We start from the raw sequence: 18,025 nt of genomic DNA, 5'->3' as shown, positions 1-18,025 counted from the left end.
AAAGATGGCCATCCCACCTCCCTGTGAGTGATCCCTCTCCATGCACAGTCTATACTCCAGATAATGAGGAATCAAATCAAATTAACACAATCAATTCATCTCTAAAACCTGGCTCTCCCCAGAGCAGTTAATTTAGGGCTGATTTTTCTTTCAGAGTTCCAGAGATAAACTTCAAAGTCAGTTGGGTGGCATGCAAGCAACATTATTCCCTCTTTAACAAAGGAAAAAAGCTTGGTTTTAGAGAAGTAATTTTACTGGACATTCTCAGGTCATGATCCCAGGATCCTGGGCTCCTGGGGTCCCACACTGGGCTCCATGGGGAGCCTGCTTCTCCTTCTGTCTGCTGCTCTGCCTGCTTGTATCCTGTCTCTCTCTCTCTCTCTCTCAAATAAATAAAATCTAACCCAAAAAATTAAAAATAAATAAAAATAAAAATGCTCTCAAAGTTGAAAGTGATTTATAAGCAAGCAGTATGATCACCACTGTTTTGATCATCTGGGGGTCCTGTCCACCTACAAAATGCTTTGGAAAACTCTGTTCTCATTTGGAATCAATAATAACTGATCCAAATCTTGGTAACATATGAGGTCAATCTTGGTATAAAAATAAAAATGTCCCTTGAAATTTTCCTCAACTCCGATAAGCATAAGCATGTTTTCTTCCTTACTTGCCAAGTTTCTTACCTCCATTCCCCAAATTTCTTTCTAGCATAAGCATTTATGCTTATGAATGCAAAAAAAAAATCACCCTTTCTCCTAATCTTTCTCTCTTTGACATTGTTGAAAAACATCCTTCCTTATCAGTGCTAAATAAACCATAAAATAGGCACATTTAATCAGTAAAAATAAAATGGAATGGTATATTAGGTGTCTAGAAACTCTGTATTCTCTGACATTCTCCCTCACTGGGACCCCAGCTTACAGTCTCTTGTGCATAATTAGTTTATGTGAAGTGGCTCAGTTCCCAGGGCCAGTAAGAGGATTCAAGTAGATTTGACTGCTTTCGATTTCCCTGTTCTGGAAATCTTTTATGGAGGCTGGAAACCAAGAACTTCAGTCTCACCCTGGGCAATGAGCTGGATGGAGTTCAGCAGGTAAGAATGGCATTCTGTGGTTCTCTGTCGCCAGGCCGTAGGTGCTACTGATGAACATTAAGAAAACCTGTTGACCCAGGGAGGTAGGTGGGGAGGATCAGAGAAGGAAGAATATAGCTGACTTTGGGGGGGAGGGGGGGTGGATCAAGTTTTTTAAAACTCTAATTATTCTGGGAATATGTGAAAACAATATTTGTCATGACCGTGGTAATTTTAGTATTTGACTCTTAAAGCTGATGTCACCCTCTCTACTCCCATTACCTTGCGAGTGGGTTATTTTCCAACCTGTGATCCCGCCTTCCCTCCCTTCCCACATATAATTTGATTTCATGCTAATTAACCACTGTAATGGCCAGTCTACATCAGCGCACGTGGGAAAATGGAGGTAGGTGCGTCTGGTCATTTGTTGACGCTAAACACTAAGTTGAGTTAAATACATGCATACATACACAGATATGTATAGTCAAGAAGTGGCAGCCCTATATTATTATATTATAAGCATAATTTTATATTGTGACATGTATCTTACAAAGCAAAATACGGAAAGTCATGCCAGTCAGGCTTTTCTTTAATTGAGACCAGTTTATGCTTGGAGCACTTTAATTATACAGCCATGTCAATTAGCCTGTTTTATTGCTTGTGGTTTAACATTATTAGATTTAGGTTATAATTTCTAATGATCATTTGTCTCTGACTTGTTAACTAGAATATTGTCATTAAAATAAATTGTAGAATTATATTGTCGGCGTTCTTAGCTGTTATCCCATAAGTAATATAAACAACTGGAAGAACGTGTGCCAGACGGTAGAATCAACTGTCTTATCATGATTCATCTTACAAGGTCAAATTTTGCACAGACTCTACATGCTAGGAATACGATATGCCTTATAATTGTGTAAGATGCACAAAACTCGATCTATTTCATCACACTAGTCAGGGACACACAGGTAAATGTTTATCGTAGCAAAACTTGCGTTTGGCAAAACGATGAACCATTTATAGGATATTTAGGTGTATAGTTAAAGTGTGAATTGTAAAATGTACAGTCACAGAATATCAGACTTTAAATCTCCCAGGCTTGTGAAAGGAGACCGCAATTAGACGTGTCTAGGATCACAGGAAATTACTTAAAGTATAATCAGGCTATCGGGGTTGATCTGATATTTCAGAGAGATAATATTTTTGAGGCTCTGTTCAAAAGCGTGTTCAGAATTACATGGCACAGAAGATTTCCCTTGCTTTTGTGGCTTTGCCAAGATGTGTTACTTTATCTGTAGCAATTATCTAGGCTGACTGAACACTCCAGGTTACATATTTCTTCAAATTATAAACTGTTTTAAAATAACATGGAGAAATTTATTGGTCTCCTTTACAATATCATAAACACTAAGCCAAAGCATAGCCTGGCCCACCTACACCTAGTAAAGACATTCAGACTTTAAAAAGGCAAAAACCTTCATTTTTACCAGGCATAGATCTTTATTTCTTTTATAAAGAGGCTCTCTCAGAGCAATGACTGAGCACATTCAGGAAAGATATCTTTCTTTTCCCTGAATTTTTAGAATACTTTGATAAGCAGCCAAATTCATAAGGGCACAGCTTTTGAACTTTGGTCGGTGGTCACTGCACAGACAGAGCCAAACTCATGACCCTTGTGGATTTGTTAGCATTAGTTTAGGGTGCTAATTGATGCCAGGCCTAAGTCGTGAACCCAGCAAGCAAAAACAATGCTTAAATTGCAGACAAACCTAGTTCCCAGAATCTTTAACACTTGTTTTTGCCTTATTTTTTTTTTAAGATTTTATTTATTTGTTAGAGAGAGAAATCACAAGCAGGGGAGGGGCGGCGGGGGGGGGGGTAGGTAAGGGCATAGGGAGAAGAATAAGCAGACTCCCCACTGAGCAGGGAGCCCAGACTGGGCTGGAGCCCAGGACCCTGGGATCATAACCTGAGGCAAAGACAGATACTTAACCGACTGAGGCACCCAGGCACCCTTGTATTCTGCCTTATTTTATAATTAACTACAAACATCTCCCCGAGCTCCACCTTTTTTTTTCCATTCTAGAGGACAAGGTCTGTGGCTTATTACCTTTTGTGTCCCCAGAACTCTTAACTTTGCCTCTTGTACAGATGAGGATCTCAGGAAATGTTGGGGCAGAAATCTGTCTAGAACCGTAAACCGCACCCTTCCAACATGATTAAAGGACTCTCGTGCTTGGTCACTGCCAAGGCAGTGTTACGTGGATTACTGTTATATTTAATCTAAAGTAAAACAGAATACCCATAGCCAACATTTTTTTTTTGAGCCATGTTCAAAGAAAATTGTTCTCCCCAGCATTTTCTAAAGAAAACTGATGGGATCATCTCCCAAGATGCGGCCTCATCTCCTCACCATCGGACATGGTCTTTCTGAAGGGATGACAGATGCAGAGGCCCCATCCCCCCTCAGTTCAGTGGTTAACCTTTCATGGAAAGTGGATATCTCTTCTCTTGGGGCAGCCTCAGTGGAAGGTGATTTTTCAGAGTACAGGAAACAAGTAGACATGGTGGGAATTTTTCTCAAGATGTGCTTCTTTGGGTCTTTTCCCAAAGATTGTAAGGTTTAGGTGTGGACAACTAAATTTCAAAACCTCATACATGTCTTCACATGTTTGGTGTGACTTTGGCCACGCTCAACCAACCAGTAAGAAATCAAACATACTCCATAAGAGAAACATCTTATTTCAGTAAGATGGGCTAATTATGGTGAATTAAAATCTTTACTTAATCTTCCTATAGTTATCCTTTTAATGTGTTCTGTAATTGCTATCCTTTAGTCTGTTAATCTCTGATTCATTAGTGGGTTTCTTAAGTGTTTATTAAGGAGCATGTGTAACATTCTGGTAATTACTAATAATCTTGGTTCATACCACCACATCTGCAAAGATCTTGGCAGGGGATTTCATTAGATTCATCACGACTTACTGTCAGTGTACAATTTTTTTTTAAGATTTTATTTATTTATTTGACAGAGAGAGATCACAAGTAGTCAGAGAGGCAGGCAGAGAGAGAGGAGGAAGCAGGCTCCCCACTGAGCAGAGAGCCCGATGCGGGACTCGATCCCAAAACCCTGAGATCACCACCTGAGCCGAAGGTAGCGGCTTAACCCACTGAGCCACCCAGGCGCCCTCAGTGTACAATTTTTATTAGCTGTCTCCCACCTCTATAAAATATGGAATTTGGGGCTTTACAAAACAATGAAATGCTTCCTCTTTCTTATGGCTAATCAACTCATAAAATATAGGTCTGTGTGTCACTGTCCCTTCTAAATCAAAGTGTCCTGTAACATCTCCTCTCCCATTTTACTGCTGAGGAGAAAGGCCAAGAAGGATTACGCTACAAATCTCACTAGTTTTCACTGCTTGGTCGTGGCTACACTTAAATTGTAACTGGTGGCTCCTGGTCTGTGTCTCATTTCCCCCAAATCCCTCACCTCTGACAGAAAGGTGTAATTTTTATGTAACCTACAGCTTGATAGTAGCATACAGTTCCACTCAGGAAATACGTACCACTCAGGACTATCTTTGGTGCCGTAGGTACCCTGCATCTCCATCTGAAACAAAACACACCTTTCTCTCTCGCCTCTGACAGCTGAAATCCCTTTTACGGGGGACAGGATCTGAGAGACAGCATCTCAGTTGAAAAACTACATTAAGGATAAAGGGTGTGAATGCTTTTCTGAGAATGGAGTTGAAGAAGGGAAGGTAGCAGAGAGCACAAGAATATTGTTGAAAATGGCCTGGAGATGTTGCTAGAGCTAAACTTCACCCATCTCACTGCTCTGCTCAGGGTCAATGGCAGTACCAAAGGGATGGTTCTGATGGCTCTCACCCCCTTCCTAATCTCCCATCAATTCCCTACCCCTAAGCACCACAAACAATCGTATGGTCGAACTAAAAAGCAGAGTGTGTGCTATGTGAACATAGCTCCAAGACAAATGTCATCATCTACCCCAATCTGACTCTTTGCAACTCAACTGCCACCCTTCATACAAATACACTATAAATTACATATACACATATATATATATATATATGCATATACGTGTACCTGTATGTGTGTGACCTGAAGCCTCCTCTCCCCGGGACCGATGCCATCAGCCATCAGTATTTCTTTAAGATGAAAGGTAAGGGGCATCTGGGTGGCTCAGTCATTGAGCATCTTCCTTCGGCTCAGGTCATGATCCCAGAGTCCGGGGATTAAACCCCGCATCAGGCTCCCTGATCAACAGGAAACCCGCTTCTCCCTCTCCTACTCTCCCTACTTATGTTCCGTCTCTCACTGTCTCTCTCTCTGTCAAATAAATACATAAAATCTTTTTTAAAAAGATGATAGATTTAAAAAATTACTTTGCAAACAAAGGCACCACAAAAATTTGAGATTTTGAAATTTTCAAACAACCTTGTCCTACAGCATTTAAGGCAAGCAAAGTCATTTTATTTCTTAAAGACAGATCTTTTTTATGACCGTGTCTTAGGAAGCACCCAGACCAGCTGAATGCCTAACCTGGCGTTCCTAGCTGTGCAGAAAACCAGCAGCAGACTAGTCTGAAAGTGGGTATCCCTGGCTAAGTACACAATGAAGCCAGTGGGAAACACTGCAGTAATGGTTCTCAACCCGTTCCGAGAAAAATAAATAGTTTAGTGAGTGAGAACATTCTTCAGCTTTTAAAAATACGCTTGTACATTTGTTTGTGAACATTGAGCAGCCCTTCTTTGCCCTGGTGGGTTACCACAGTAACTCACTTCATGTTTATGGCATGGTGGATGATAGGGCTGTTCCCTCCGCTCAGAGGAGTGTGTCCGACTGTGCTCCCTGGAACCCCAGCAGACAGGCTTGCTGCCTCCCGGGCAATGAGGCGTATGGAGGGTTTGAGCCACACGTCTTTGTGGTTCATCCTGATTGCATGTCAGGCACTGACTGAATGCTTCTCGAGTGTTACTCCCCTGTCCCGTTTGCCAGTTTGGCAGCACGTTTTCATTCTAATAAGAGAAGTTTCTCAGATGGAGATTCCAGATGTGTCTAAGCTGCTTTTATTAGGACAATGGAAAGGTCCAACCTTTTCTTCTAAATACAATCAAGAGTAGTGTGGCTTTGCCTGGGTAATTTTACAAAGAGTTATATTACGTAACTGGAAGATTGTCTCCCCGGGCATAGAGAGAATTTGTTAGCCCAGAATGCAGCTTGCAATAATGCTGACGTAAAGCTTCAATCCAAGAGAGAAACCTTTTAAGTTGCTGAAATGAGTGGAGAGGAAGAAGGAAATTGCTGTTTTACATGATTGACCAAAATGCACTGTAATTATATCAACTTGAAACAGATTCCTTAGAAGAACTGATAACTCTATGATCCGAACAAGTCATGTGTAGTAGAATTAAATACTGCATGTGCTTTCTCTGCAACGTGCAGACACGCCGTATTAGCGATGTGCTGTAGAAGAGACAGACGTGCTTGCTTTAGCCTGCTTAAGGAGACCTCCAGTGAAGAATGGTGGGTGGCTTTACTGAGGAATTAGTATTTACCCTGCCTGCCCGTCCTTTTGCACTGCTTTACAGCATAGCTTGTGGACTCTCCTCATGGAATGTTATTTTGATGTTGCCACTCCTGTTTATAATTAACACAGCATCACTCATCAGTCAGTTTCTAAGTGGAACACTCCTTAAGGATTCCACTCACTGTTCTTGTTGCCTGTTTTAGGGGGCGTGGGTAAAATGTAATCACTGGTCTTTAGCCCAAAGTTAGCCTTCACATTTTCCTTCTTCCCGTCAATGTCTCCTCACAGTACAATTTTCTGTCAGCTACAGTCCACCATAGATAGGAGATCATCTCCAAGAAGAGTAATAATGGTATTTACTGAGTGCCAGGAAAACTCCTTGGCTGACACTGGATACTCTGAAACACTATCATTACTTGCATATGGAAATCATCTGTTTGCATAGTTCCTTCACCTAAACTAGAAACTTCTAAAGGGCAGGATTATGTCTTACTTCTTTGTAATACCCCAAATAGTGGAATTCTTGATACATACTAAGTGTTCAAGAACTCTTAGTAGCTGAATGAATGGCGGATTAGAAATAGCATCCGTCAGATTCTACAAAAAGAAAGAAATTGCTAATAGCAAATAAAGTGCCTAGACTTCCAATACAAGGTTAGGTGATATAGTTAATTAAGTTAATTATGAAATAATAATTTCATATAATAATAATTTCAAATAATAATATAATTATGAAATAATAATATTTAGTCTGTATTCGTCTTGGTGTAAGCTGACGAAAGACCTGCCTCAGTGTTACCCAGGCACACAGACATCATAGACAACGTCGACATCTTGAGCTTCAGCAGTGGAAGAGGGGCTAAGGTCATTTTTCTAAGCATTGGGATGTACTTGCTTTGGTCCCTCTGCTGACTTTCCTAGGACCAGAGTCCCATCACTGGGAGATGGCCATGATGATTCCACTGAAGTACTCCACTGAGGAGCAGGAAGAAGTCACATGGTCTCTACTGGGATTTTCAACTTTATCTCATTCATTTCCTCCCCCAACCCACTCAGGTCTCCACGCACCCTGAGCAACTGAATGCCACAGCAGGTTTTCTTCACACCTGAAGGAAATGTGGGGGGCTGCCATGGTGGGGGATCTCTTTCTTCACTTCTCTTCAAAGGACAACTTTTCCTCCCTGGACTTTGTTTCTCTCATTTCCCCACCTGGAATGCTTTCTCCTGTGTACTCTTTTTGCCTCTGAATCCTACAGGACCAGCTCAAATCCCTTCTCCTTCCTGAAGTCTTTCCTGACCCTCTGCAGAGAGCAGTAATTGCTCCCTCTGATGAACACCTGGGCAATTTGGTACCGGTGCTACTTGACATTGTGGATCTTTTTCTTTATATTGTAAATTATTGTTCTCATTTACTTATTTATTGCAACTCTTGATAGTGAAGATAATGCTCTGAGCTTTTTTTTTAAACCTGTAGATCTCATTTCATATGACAATTATTTTAAAAAATACTTGGTAATTTGGGGAAAAAGTGTCTAGAAAGGAATTTGATGGAGGTAAGTGAACTTAATGAAAATTTTACAGATATTATGAGAAAAATCTATGACCATGTAATACTTTGATAATATATAAAACTATTTTAAATTATTTTCGTAAAAGAACAGTTAGAGCATAATTTTGGACTTCCCAACTAAGAACGTACAAAAATGTTTCTTCCTTAGCAATGAATATAGCTTACAAATATGGAAATGCAGAGTTGGAGATTCTTTTTCTCACGAGAATCAGCATCATATTTTGGAAATCACTCCCTATGCTGTTTGTTATTTGTAGTATAAACAAATTTTATGCAAAGTTATTTGTTGTGTAGGTGTACATGTCATTTTCTCATTGTACTCTTTTGGGTTTAGTGTTAAGTCATTTGTAGTCAAAGTACCAAGTTATCTCATCTATATGCAGTAGTCCAGAAATACCAAACATGGTCCATCTACCTGACCATCAAATCATGTTCTTGGTTCTAGACAGAACTGCTTACTCAGCCTTCTGGGCCAGTGGTTATGCCAACACCAAATGTACCTCTAGATCTGGAACAGTTTAAATGAGTGAGCTGTATTGGTCCATGATCTTCTGATGAGTTCAGTACCATTCAAATCTTAGAGATACAGTTCTTATCTAAAAACTAACCTTCAAAAAATGATCATGCTAATGGAGTTTTAAATTTGATGAACAAAACCATTGTGAAGATGAGCATTTATGACATTTTAAATTTTGGCAATAATAGAATATTGCTTGGTGGGTTGAAGAGGATCAAGAAGGTATCGTGTTGAATGTATCATAAAACACACACACGCGCGCGCGTGCACGCACACACACCCATATATTTAAAGAGAAAAGGAATTACCCAACAAGCTCACCCCTTTCTTTATATTCCTGTTGCCTCCCCTGATGTTCAGGCATTATCTTCACCAGGATTATTATATCGCCTTCATGGATATTCCGCCCTCCAGACTCCCATTCCAATCCACCCAATCAGGCAGTAAATACTTTTGTAGGTATTTGTGTGCGTTCTGCTGAAAGAACTGTGCTGGGATCCTCAACTTCCTCTTCTCAGAATGGCTACCCTCCTGCACAGTTATGTTCGGCAACTCCCTACAAAATCAAATATAATCCAGCCTCACTTTCCAGTTTTATAATATACTCGTTTCATATGCCCAACTGCCTTCAATCAAAGCAAAATAGTCACTCTTTTCTGTGATATATATGTCAGTTTTCAGCATAATTCCCTGGGGCCTAGAACCCATAAAACACATCATTCTTAGAGGTAGAAGTGTTTGTATTATAAATCCAACAATCTGAGAAAAGCATCTTTTTTTTTTTTTTAAAGATTTTATTTATTTATTTGATAGAGAGAGATCACAAGTAGACGGAGAGGCAGGCAGAGAGAGAGAGAGGGAAGCAGGCTCCCTGCTGAACAGAGAGCCCGATGCGGGACTCGATCCCAGGACCTGAGATCATGACCTGAGCCGAAGGCAGTGGCTTAACCCACTGAGCCACCCGGGTGCCCTGAGAAAAGCATCTTAACGTGGATGATAGAAGAGGTGTTTTTGGAAATGTTCTTTTAAAAATTTTTGGTAAAACTGTGGAAGGAAGAACAGAGGGCCTTAACTCAGAATTGGGACAAGGGAGTTAAACACAAGTAGACTAAAGAGACTACAAGTAGTCTCAACACAAGTAGACACAAGAGACACAAGGAGACTAAAGAAACCCCAAAATGGAGAACACCTGGGGTGTAGAGGCATGAGAGTCCTTGTCATATATCTCATTAGAAACAAACCCCGGAGTAAAAATACACGATGAGCAAGTTAAGACCCTCATGTTGGGAAACTCCCAAATGTTAAAGGCCAAAGTCCTTAGATGCATGCTCCTAACCAAAAAGAAGAAGAAGAAGAAAAAAAGAACTTTGCTTTCTAAAATGTGGTACATTTTTACTGAGCACCAAACTATATGCTTCTGTGAAAATTCAGGAAGCCTGAACGTAATGACCAGCTCCGCTCCATCATGAAGGAGAAGTAGGGACTGTAAACTGTACCACAACACAGCTGCAACTCTTGCTCTAAGCACAGGTTCCTGTGTGCCAGGATGAATTCCAAATTCACAATCACGATCAAAGTTAGGCCATATTAGCTGCTCTGTATTTTTAACCTTTGTATTAAATTACCATCAAGGGGGCACTAATTAAGATAAGAAATAGAGCTACTTATTTGTTTCATATGCACCTTCAGATTTCTGAATTATACAGTAAAACAATCTATGACATCTGTGTATGCTTTTCATAAAAAGAAAAAGGCACACATGCCTCAGGGTGCATCTGCCTGGCTAAGAAACAGATGAAAAAACTCTTTCTATACTTACCAAAAAAAAACAAAAAAAAAACTCTTTCTATAGTTTCTATTAAAGTACAGAAGAATATAATTTTAAAGTCTACAAAAATAAAGTTAAGATTATATAAGGCAAATAAATCAATAGACTCTATAGCAAAACCCAGAATATTTTAAGTTAACCTGAAAAGGCTAAGTGTCCTAAGACTGAAAAATGGGGAAAGACATTTGGCAAAATCCTTAACTTGGATCTTTTTGTTGTTGATTTTTTTCTTTTTCTCTAGGTTCCAGATTCAGAGATGTGCAACTGATCCAAACAGTTATAAAAGCTTGGGAGACAGCTTTCGAACGATTTTCCGAATAGAAGGGTATGTATGGTTCTTTGTGTATGAACTCTATGTTGATTTAGGCATTTGACATGTTATTACATAGCTCATTTTTCTCATTTTGAATGGCTCGTTTTCCTACTGTTATTAGAGAAAAGTATTTAAAAGGGTGCCTTTCCACTTTTTGGTGTGTTTTTCCTGATAATACAATTGAAAATTAAGTATGTATATATAAGAACTACCACAAATGATATTAATAATCAGTTTGCTGGTTAGAAGATGATTTCTATTTTGTGCCATTGATATTTTTTTAAAGTTCTCATAACAGCAGCTATCTAAAGGTAATAGTTCTTTATTTTGATTCTTGACTATAGTGTCCAAATGTGTTCCTTATTTGCATTGTGGCTTATGAATATTCAGTCAAAACAGAACTATGTTAAAAATTGATGTGTCAGACTTGTTATCCTATCTACTAGATGATCAGATAAACAGAATTTTTTTTTTATATAAGCTAAAAGTGTCTTTGATGTATAGTTTTAGTTAAAGATTCTTTCTGGCACAATTTTCCAAAGGATATTAGATTTGTTTTTTGAAGTTGCTTTCATAAGAGAATTGGTTGGAAATATTAAGTATGTAAAAAATGGTAACAGTAATAATTATAACTAGTATATACTTAGCCTCTACTGTGTGCTAGAAATTCTCCTTATGACTCTGTGGGGTAGGCTCTATTAGAATCCACTCCAGTTGGACAAATGAAGAAACCAAATGAAGACTCAGAGGAATTAGTCATTTTCACATATCTGATATATAATGGAACTGGGACTCAAATCCAGGTTTGTTTGACCTCAAAGCCCATCCTCCTCGCCTCTGTAGTTCACTACCTCTCTTGGAAGATTATACTATGAATGTTATTCTACCAGTTGTTTATTTCAGCTAAACATATGTTATGGATTTGTTTCCATGACAGTATATATATTTTTAATACCATAGTAATTTTTGTATCTACATGCTGCAGTCTATTAAATTAATCCTTTTGGCAGACCACTAGGTTGTTTGCAGGTTTTCACTATTACAAATGATGGTGCAATAAATATCATTATACTATTTTTTCATATTTATGTGCATATAGATTTTTTTCTAGAAAATAACTTGCTAGCTATGGACATACAGGATCAAATGATATGCACATCTTATATTATAAATGTTAACCAACTGTCTTCTAGAAAGTATCAGTTTTTGAGAGTTCTCATTCCTCCACACCCTCACAAACACTGGACATTATCAATCATTATTTGGTATAGCTGTCACCCATATGTGTCTCCTATTAATAATCTAACAGGTGAAAAATAAAATTGTCTACAAGCATTCTTTTGATTATAACTGGGAATGAACATACTTTTGTAACCATGAGGTATCATTTCTTTTGTGAATTTTTTTTTGTGCTCTTTGCCCGTTTTTCTTGGGTTAGGTTTTTTAGATTTGTAGGAGCTCAGTATATATTGTAGGTACTAATTTTTTAACTGTGACATAGATTTACAAATATTTTTCCCACCTGTCATTTATCTTAGAGCTGTAGTACCTTACACCTTTCAGAACCTTGTCATTTTTGAAGATTGTGGTTTGGTGATCGTATCTGTCTTTTCCTTTGTGATATCTGACCTTGTTGTACATTAAAAAGAAGGATATCTTTTAACCCCAAGATTATAAACATTTTCTTCTGGTATGTTCTACATTTAAATCTTTAGCCCATCTGAGAATTTTAATAATGCACTGTGCGGCATATAGGAATTAAATTTTATTTTCAAATGGTCAATCAGTTGTCCAAATACCACTTGTCAAAATATCTCTTTTACTCCCTTATTGGCAATGCTAGCTTTTTGTATATTAAACTTCCACAAATAGATCATTGAAATTTTCTACTCTGTTTCTCCATTTCTTACTCTGTTTCATTGGTTTATCTATCTCTATGCCATATCGTACTGTTTTAAAACATTCACTTTTGGAGTATTTGGGTAATATATAAAAATATGCCCTGCAGTTGAAAGCCTAAACTTCTGGGGCACCTGGGTGGCTCAGTGGGTTAAAGCCTCTGCCTTTGGCTCAGGTCATGGTCCCAGGGTCCTGGGATTGAGTCCTGCATCGGGCTCTCTGCTCAGTGGGGAGCTTGCTTCCCCCTCTCTCTCTGCCTGCTTCTCTGCCTGATTGTGATCTCTGTCAAATAAATAAATAAAATCTTAAAAAAAAAAAAAGCCTAAACTTCTTTTCTTTCTTTCGTTTTTTAAAAAGACTTTATTTATTTATTTGAGAGAGAGAGCATGAGCAGGAGGAGGGGCAAAGGCAGAGGGAGAAGCAGGCTGCCTGCTAGCAGGGAGCCCGATGTGGGACTCAGTCCCAGGATCCTGAGATCATGACCTGGCAGAAGGCAGACGCTTAACTGAGCCACTCAGGCACCCAGAAAGCCTAAACTTCTTATTGTGGGACAGGACCCGTCCTGCTATGGCCCTCCCTTCTTCTCCAGGCTCATTTGCCGTACACAGATCTATTCTAAGACCAACGGATCTGCTCACATTCTCATACCTTTGCGTATTGGTCGTTATCTTAGGAACGACGCCTTCATCATAACAGGAACAACCCCTTCATCCACACAGGAAACCATCTCTCCTCTTTCAAGGATGTCCTCACATTTCTCTCTCTCTCTGTCTCTCTGACCATCTTTTCTCTACCACAAGCTTTTTAAGCATTCTTACATGCTATGCAAAATATGGTGTGCATCTATCTCTCAATCTACTGTGGCTATTTTCTGTCTGTCTCCTCTCTCCCACCCCAAGAACATATTCTCCTAAAGGCCGTTTTTCATTTAGCTCTGTCTCTCCTGTGACTGTGTTTAGCACTGAGTAGAAATAGTAAGTGCACGTTAAATGAATGCAAGTCATCACGTCAAAATCATAATGAGGCAAAATGAAACAGAGATGATAATTCTTGTATTGACCACCCCCTCTGAAGTTATGATAATAATCATGATAATCGTGATTAAATATTTTCAGGTGGGTAATGACAAAGAATCAGCAAATTCTTGCTATTACTCTGATGATACGGTACCTAAATGCCATCCATTAAGGTTATACCTGCATCTATGACAACTGGGATCAAAATCATGCTCATTTTACCCAAAATATATATAAAGTTAGAGAAATCATAGTGTAGGGGCACCTGGGTGGCTCAGTGGGTTAAGCCGCTGCCTTCGGCTCAGGTCATGATCTCGGGGTCCTGGGGTCGAGCCCCGCATCGGGCTCTCTGCTCAATGGGGAGCCTGCTTCCCTCTCTCTCTCTGCCTGCCTTTCTGCCTACTAGTGATCTCTACCTGTCAAATAAATAAATAAATAAAATCTTTGGGGAAAAAAAAAAAAAAGAAATCATAGTGCATTATATAGTCAATCGCAGTGTCCCTTTCCAGTAAAATGGTAGTAGCAGCATTGCCAAGTTCTGTACGCTGTAACAGATACCTCTGAATTGGATGTGGGAGTTCCTTAGCCAGGCTCTTTATTTCATGTGTGTTAGGAAGAATTTGATGTTTCTGCTTTGATATCAAGTAATACAACAAACATACAGCATGGGTGGTCCTTGCTTAGTAAAACTGGCCTTTTCCTAGACTGTATGTATAATTGCTTCTAGAGAAAATTGACTTTCTTTCTGTAATGCCTTTTGATCTGGACATGTTATTAGCCCAAAGCTGGAGAGCTCTAGTCTCAGAGATGGAAGTACTTGTAAAAATACAAAAGAAAAATCTCCCATTATTTTTGATACAGAGCAAGAATATTTCGTATGTTAAAAAAAAATGTTAAAAATTCCATAGTGTTAAGAAGAAAAAAGAAAAGGAATCCTTTTAGAACATGTTGTGTTAAATTTTTTTTTCCTAGTGAAAGTGGTTCCTTTTGATTTTCTTATGTAGCTTTTAGAGTACCCTCTGCTTTCAAAGATATTTTTCTCACTCAGGTGCATCCAGGCCAGTCTGGTCTGCGGCAGCAGGAACACAGTGCAAGTCAGTTTGACTCTTAGCATAGTTAAGACAATTCATCTCTCCTGGTTTTTCCTATATCCCCCAAGCTAAAGGTTTTGAAAGCTATTTCTTTTCTGTTGTTTAAGAACATTAAAGTCCGATCATACTCTTACCGTCCGCACAGTCTCCCATTCCCTCCCTGCTGTAAGAAAGTGAAGGGTGCTCCTCACCATTCTGAGAAATGCAGTTCCCCACTTCTCTGCCCAGAATTCATGTTTACAAGAGACAGTGACTCAAATACATGGGTCCAAGTTTCTTAACCACTTTTAAGATTCTTTTAAGAAGCAAAAGCCTAAAAAAAAAAAATTTTTTCAAAGTAAAAAGAAGCAAAAGCATCGATATATTTTACTTAATGAAAGACAACTTTACCCCCAACCCCCCCACCCCACCCCCAAAAAAAGGCCTCCTAAATGCTTAGCAAGGATTTCTATTATATGGAATCTTCATACTTAGTTAACTTTTACCAAAGAGGCCATCGTTGTTTTGTCTAATGGAGAAGAGAGAACTCAGAGGCAAAGTATTTGTCACTGTTAAGAGTCCTCCATTGTCACCATGATTTTTTCATCTTATTCTGATTTAGCAAAAATAAACCCATAGGTCCATCTACTGAAACAGTGAGCCCAGAAGACATATTTAGCCTAGCTGATCAGGTGCCTTTAAAAGCAATTAGTTTCATTTTGTAAACTCTCCCGTCAGGTAGCAGCTGCTATCTCCACTTACCCTGCGTTTCTGCATCGCATCTTCCTTCCTCCTGCTTCAGAGTATCTCCTGAAAGTTTTTCTAGTCTCTTTTGTACCTGTTGCTCTAAAGAGAGTGATGGAGATGGACACAGATGGGTGAGGGGTTGTAAATGATGCTAATGTATAACCAAGGCTGCCTGTCCCCTCACTCTCCCGACACTGAAAGCACCTAGTGACCATTCTTGCTGAAACAAAGAGGAAAAAGAATAAAACAGAACTTAAGATATTCTAGTGACATAGGTAAAGAAAGATGTAAAACTATTTTTTTTTTAGTGTAATAAGCATGATGCTGGGGACCTTTGCATACATTATTTCCAACATAACACTATTCTCAGTACAACATAACATTATGTGTCTATTTTGTATGAGGAAATGGAAGATCAGAGAAGTTAAATCACTTGCCCAAAGTCACACGGGTACTAGTGGCATATCATGGTTTTCCTATTATATTATATCACCTTGTACTAAACACCAAATTTTGTTATATATTAAATGAAAAGAAGACAACGTGAGAGTAGTGACTGCAAGCCCCTAATTTTTAACTATTCTAAAACTTGCGGTATTCCTACCCTCAATCACATAGCACTTTAAAGCAGCTTTCATCTCTTCCTGCAAATAAAATATGAAAGTCCTGGGAGACCATATATGTTCAGCTAACCCAAATCTTGTCAACTCCAAGACAGCACCCCAAACCTCAGAGAAGTCAAGACCCTTAATCTGGTGATTGTCCCATCCTTTACAGAGGGCTCCATATCTCTGATAAGTTCATGATTTTCCATCAGTCTGCTCTCGTTTTGCATGTTTCTCAGTTTTCTTAGGAGAAAAATTCATGGGCATTGGTTTGCCCAAGGCAAATAACTCGGAAACAACTAGGTCGGATGAGACTTAGTCTCAAATGAGAAACATGTTGATTGCTGGTGCCTTCAGAAATATGGTATTCTTCAGAAAGTATTACTGTAGAAAATATGTGGTTGCATTTGGGGGGTATTTGAACTGTGTTTTTTGTTTCACGATTTGTTTTCTGTAACCACTGATGCTGCCCCAAGTATCATCTTACAATCAGACCACTTGGTGATTATAATATTTTCTAGTTAAATGACATTTAAGGCCTCGTTTTATGAGCTCCAGCATAATTGGCTAATTTGGTAAACTCCAGATGTGTGAGATAATGTGCCACTCGTTTAAGTGCCTTTCAGACGGCATAAATGGCACAGCCCCAGGAGGTATAATCACTCCCTCTTGTTTTCATTAAGAAGGGGAATGAGTGGCTTGTGACACAAACAAAGGAAACTGGACGTCTACAACTGAAAATCAACAACAACCTGGTAAGATTTGGTCATTTTCTTTTTACAGGTGGACCGACTCCAAGATCCTTGGCTTAATTTGGTCTCTTAGTGGGTCCACTTTTTTAAAACATGGTTTACCTAATGTAACCTGGCCAGGCGATTCGAAAGCACCCTTGCCCCTAAATAGAAAGACTTTTGCCCCTAAAGGAGACCCCCTAGGCGGCCTCTGGAAAGCCCCTCACTTTCACATGGAAGCACTGGACTTGAAGAGACAGTGGAGATGCTGACTTGTCCCAGGAATGGCGCTTCCTTGAGCAGTCAGCTTCCTCTCCACCTAAGCCAGGTTCCAACTTCAAAAGGCCCCATACTTGCTGCTGCTTTTTCTCTCTTCTCTCTTCCCCACTTCTCATCCAACAGAAACCCACTCATCTACCCAGTATTGCCAAGCTGGAGCGGAGTGGATGGTTCTCAGCACGACTGTTCCCTGCATCCTGGGGCTGGTCCCTCTTATCTGATATATAGACCCAGCGGAGTTCACATACAACTGAGTGGTGGGTCCCTGTGTACTCACTGCTACTTAACCAGCACAGAGTTTTCGCCCAGATGGATGATTACGGACTGTATCCCAGGTCCCAAAGCAGATAATTTGCAGTGCAAATCAGCTTATGTAAATCACTGGGTATTGATTAGGTTTCCAAGCCTGGGGGACCCAAGTGAATCCATTCTTTGGTGGGTGCCAGATGTCCGTTGTGCCTTCTATGTGAGTGTCCTGGTACCTTGAGTGTCTTCTCTCTCCTCCTTTTTGTTTTACCAAAGAGGCCCCTCCTGGTACCTGCTGGACCTGCCTTGAGTGCCTCCTTGTTTGGGATTGCTTTCAACTTTATTGAGATATAACATTGTGAAGGTTTAGGTGTACTATGTGATGATTTGATACACATACATATTCAAACTGATTACCACCAGAAGTTTAGTGAACGCATCCCTCACAGAATTACCGTGTGTGTGTGTGTGTGTGTGTGTGTGTGTGTGTGTGTTAGGAACACTCATGATCTACTCTCTTGGCAGCTCTCAAATATCCAGGGGAGTTTGAGGAACTATGGCTACCATGCTCTGCATTA

The 18,025-nt window shown here is 39.6% G+C and overlaps 1 protein-coding gene across 4 annotated transcripts in view; it reads left to right on the top strand.

Annotated features, from left to right (window-relative positions):
- The window catches only part of SLC25A21 (solute carrier family 25 member 21), a 493,157-nt gene that overhangs the window by 356,327 nt on the left and 118,805 nt on the right, over positions 1 to 18,025 (top strand). For 3 of the 4 annotated variants that reach the window (XM_032344079.1, XM_032344081.1, XM_032344080.1), the window contains one exon: positions 10,783 to 10,866. In XM_032344079.1, coding sequence (XP_032199970.1) covers positions 10,783 to 10,866 — 84 coding nt within the window. Of the gene's footprint in view, positions 1 to 1,041; positions 1,094 to 10,782; positions 10,867 to 18,025 lie in introns of those variants that run through there. The other variant, XM_032344082.1, reaches the window with a different exon arrangement.

Source organism: Mustela erminea, chromosome 5, assembly GCF_009829155.1.
Source record: "Mustela erminea isolate mMusErm1 chromosome 5, mMusErm1.Pri, whole genome shotgun sequence".
Lineage (NCBI taxonomy): Eukaryota > Metazoa > Chordata > Mammalia > Carnivora > Mustelidae > Mustela > Mustela erminea.
The sequence above is the reverse complement of the archived record's forward strand: the minus strand, read 5'-3'. Positions and strand labels throughout refer to the sequence as shown.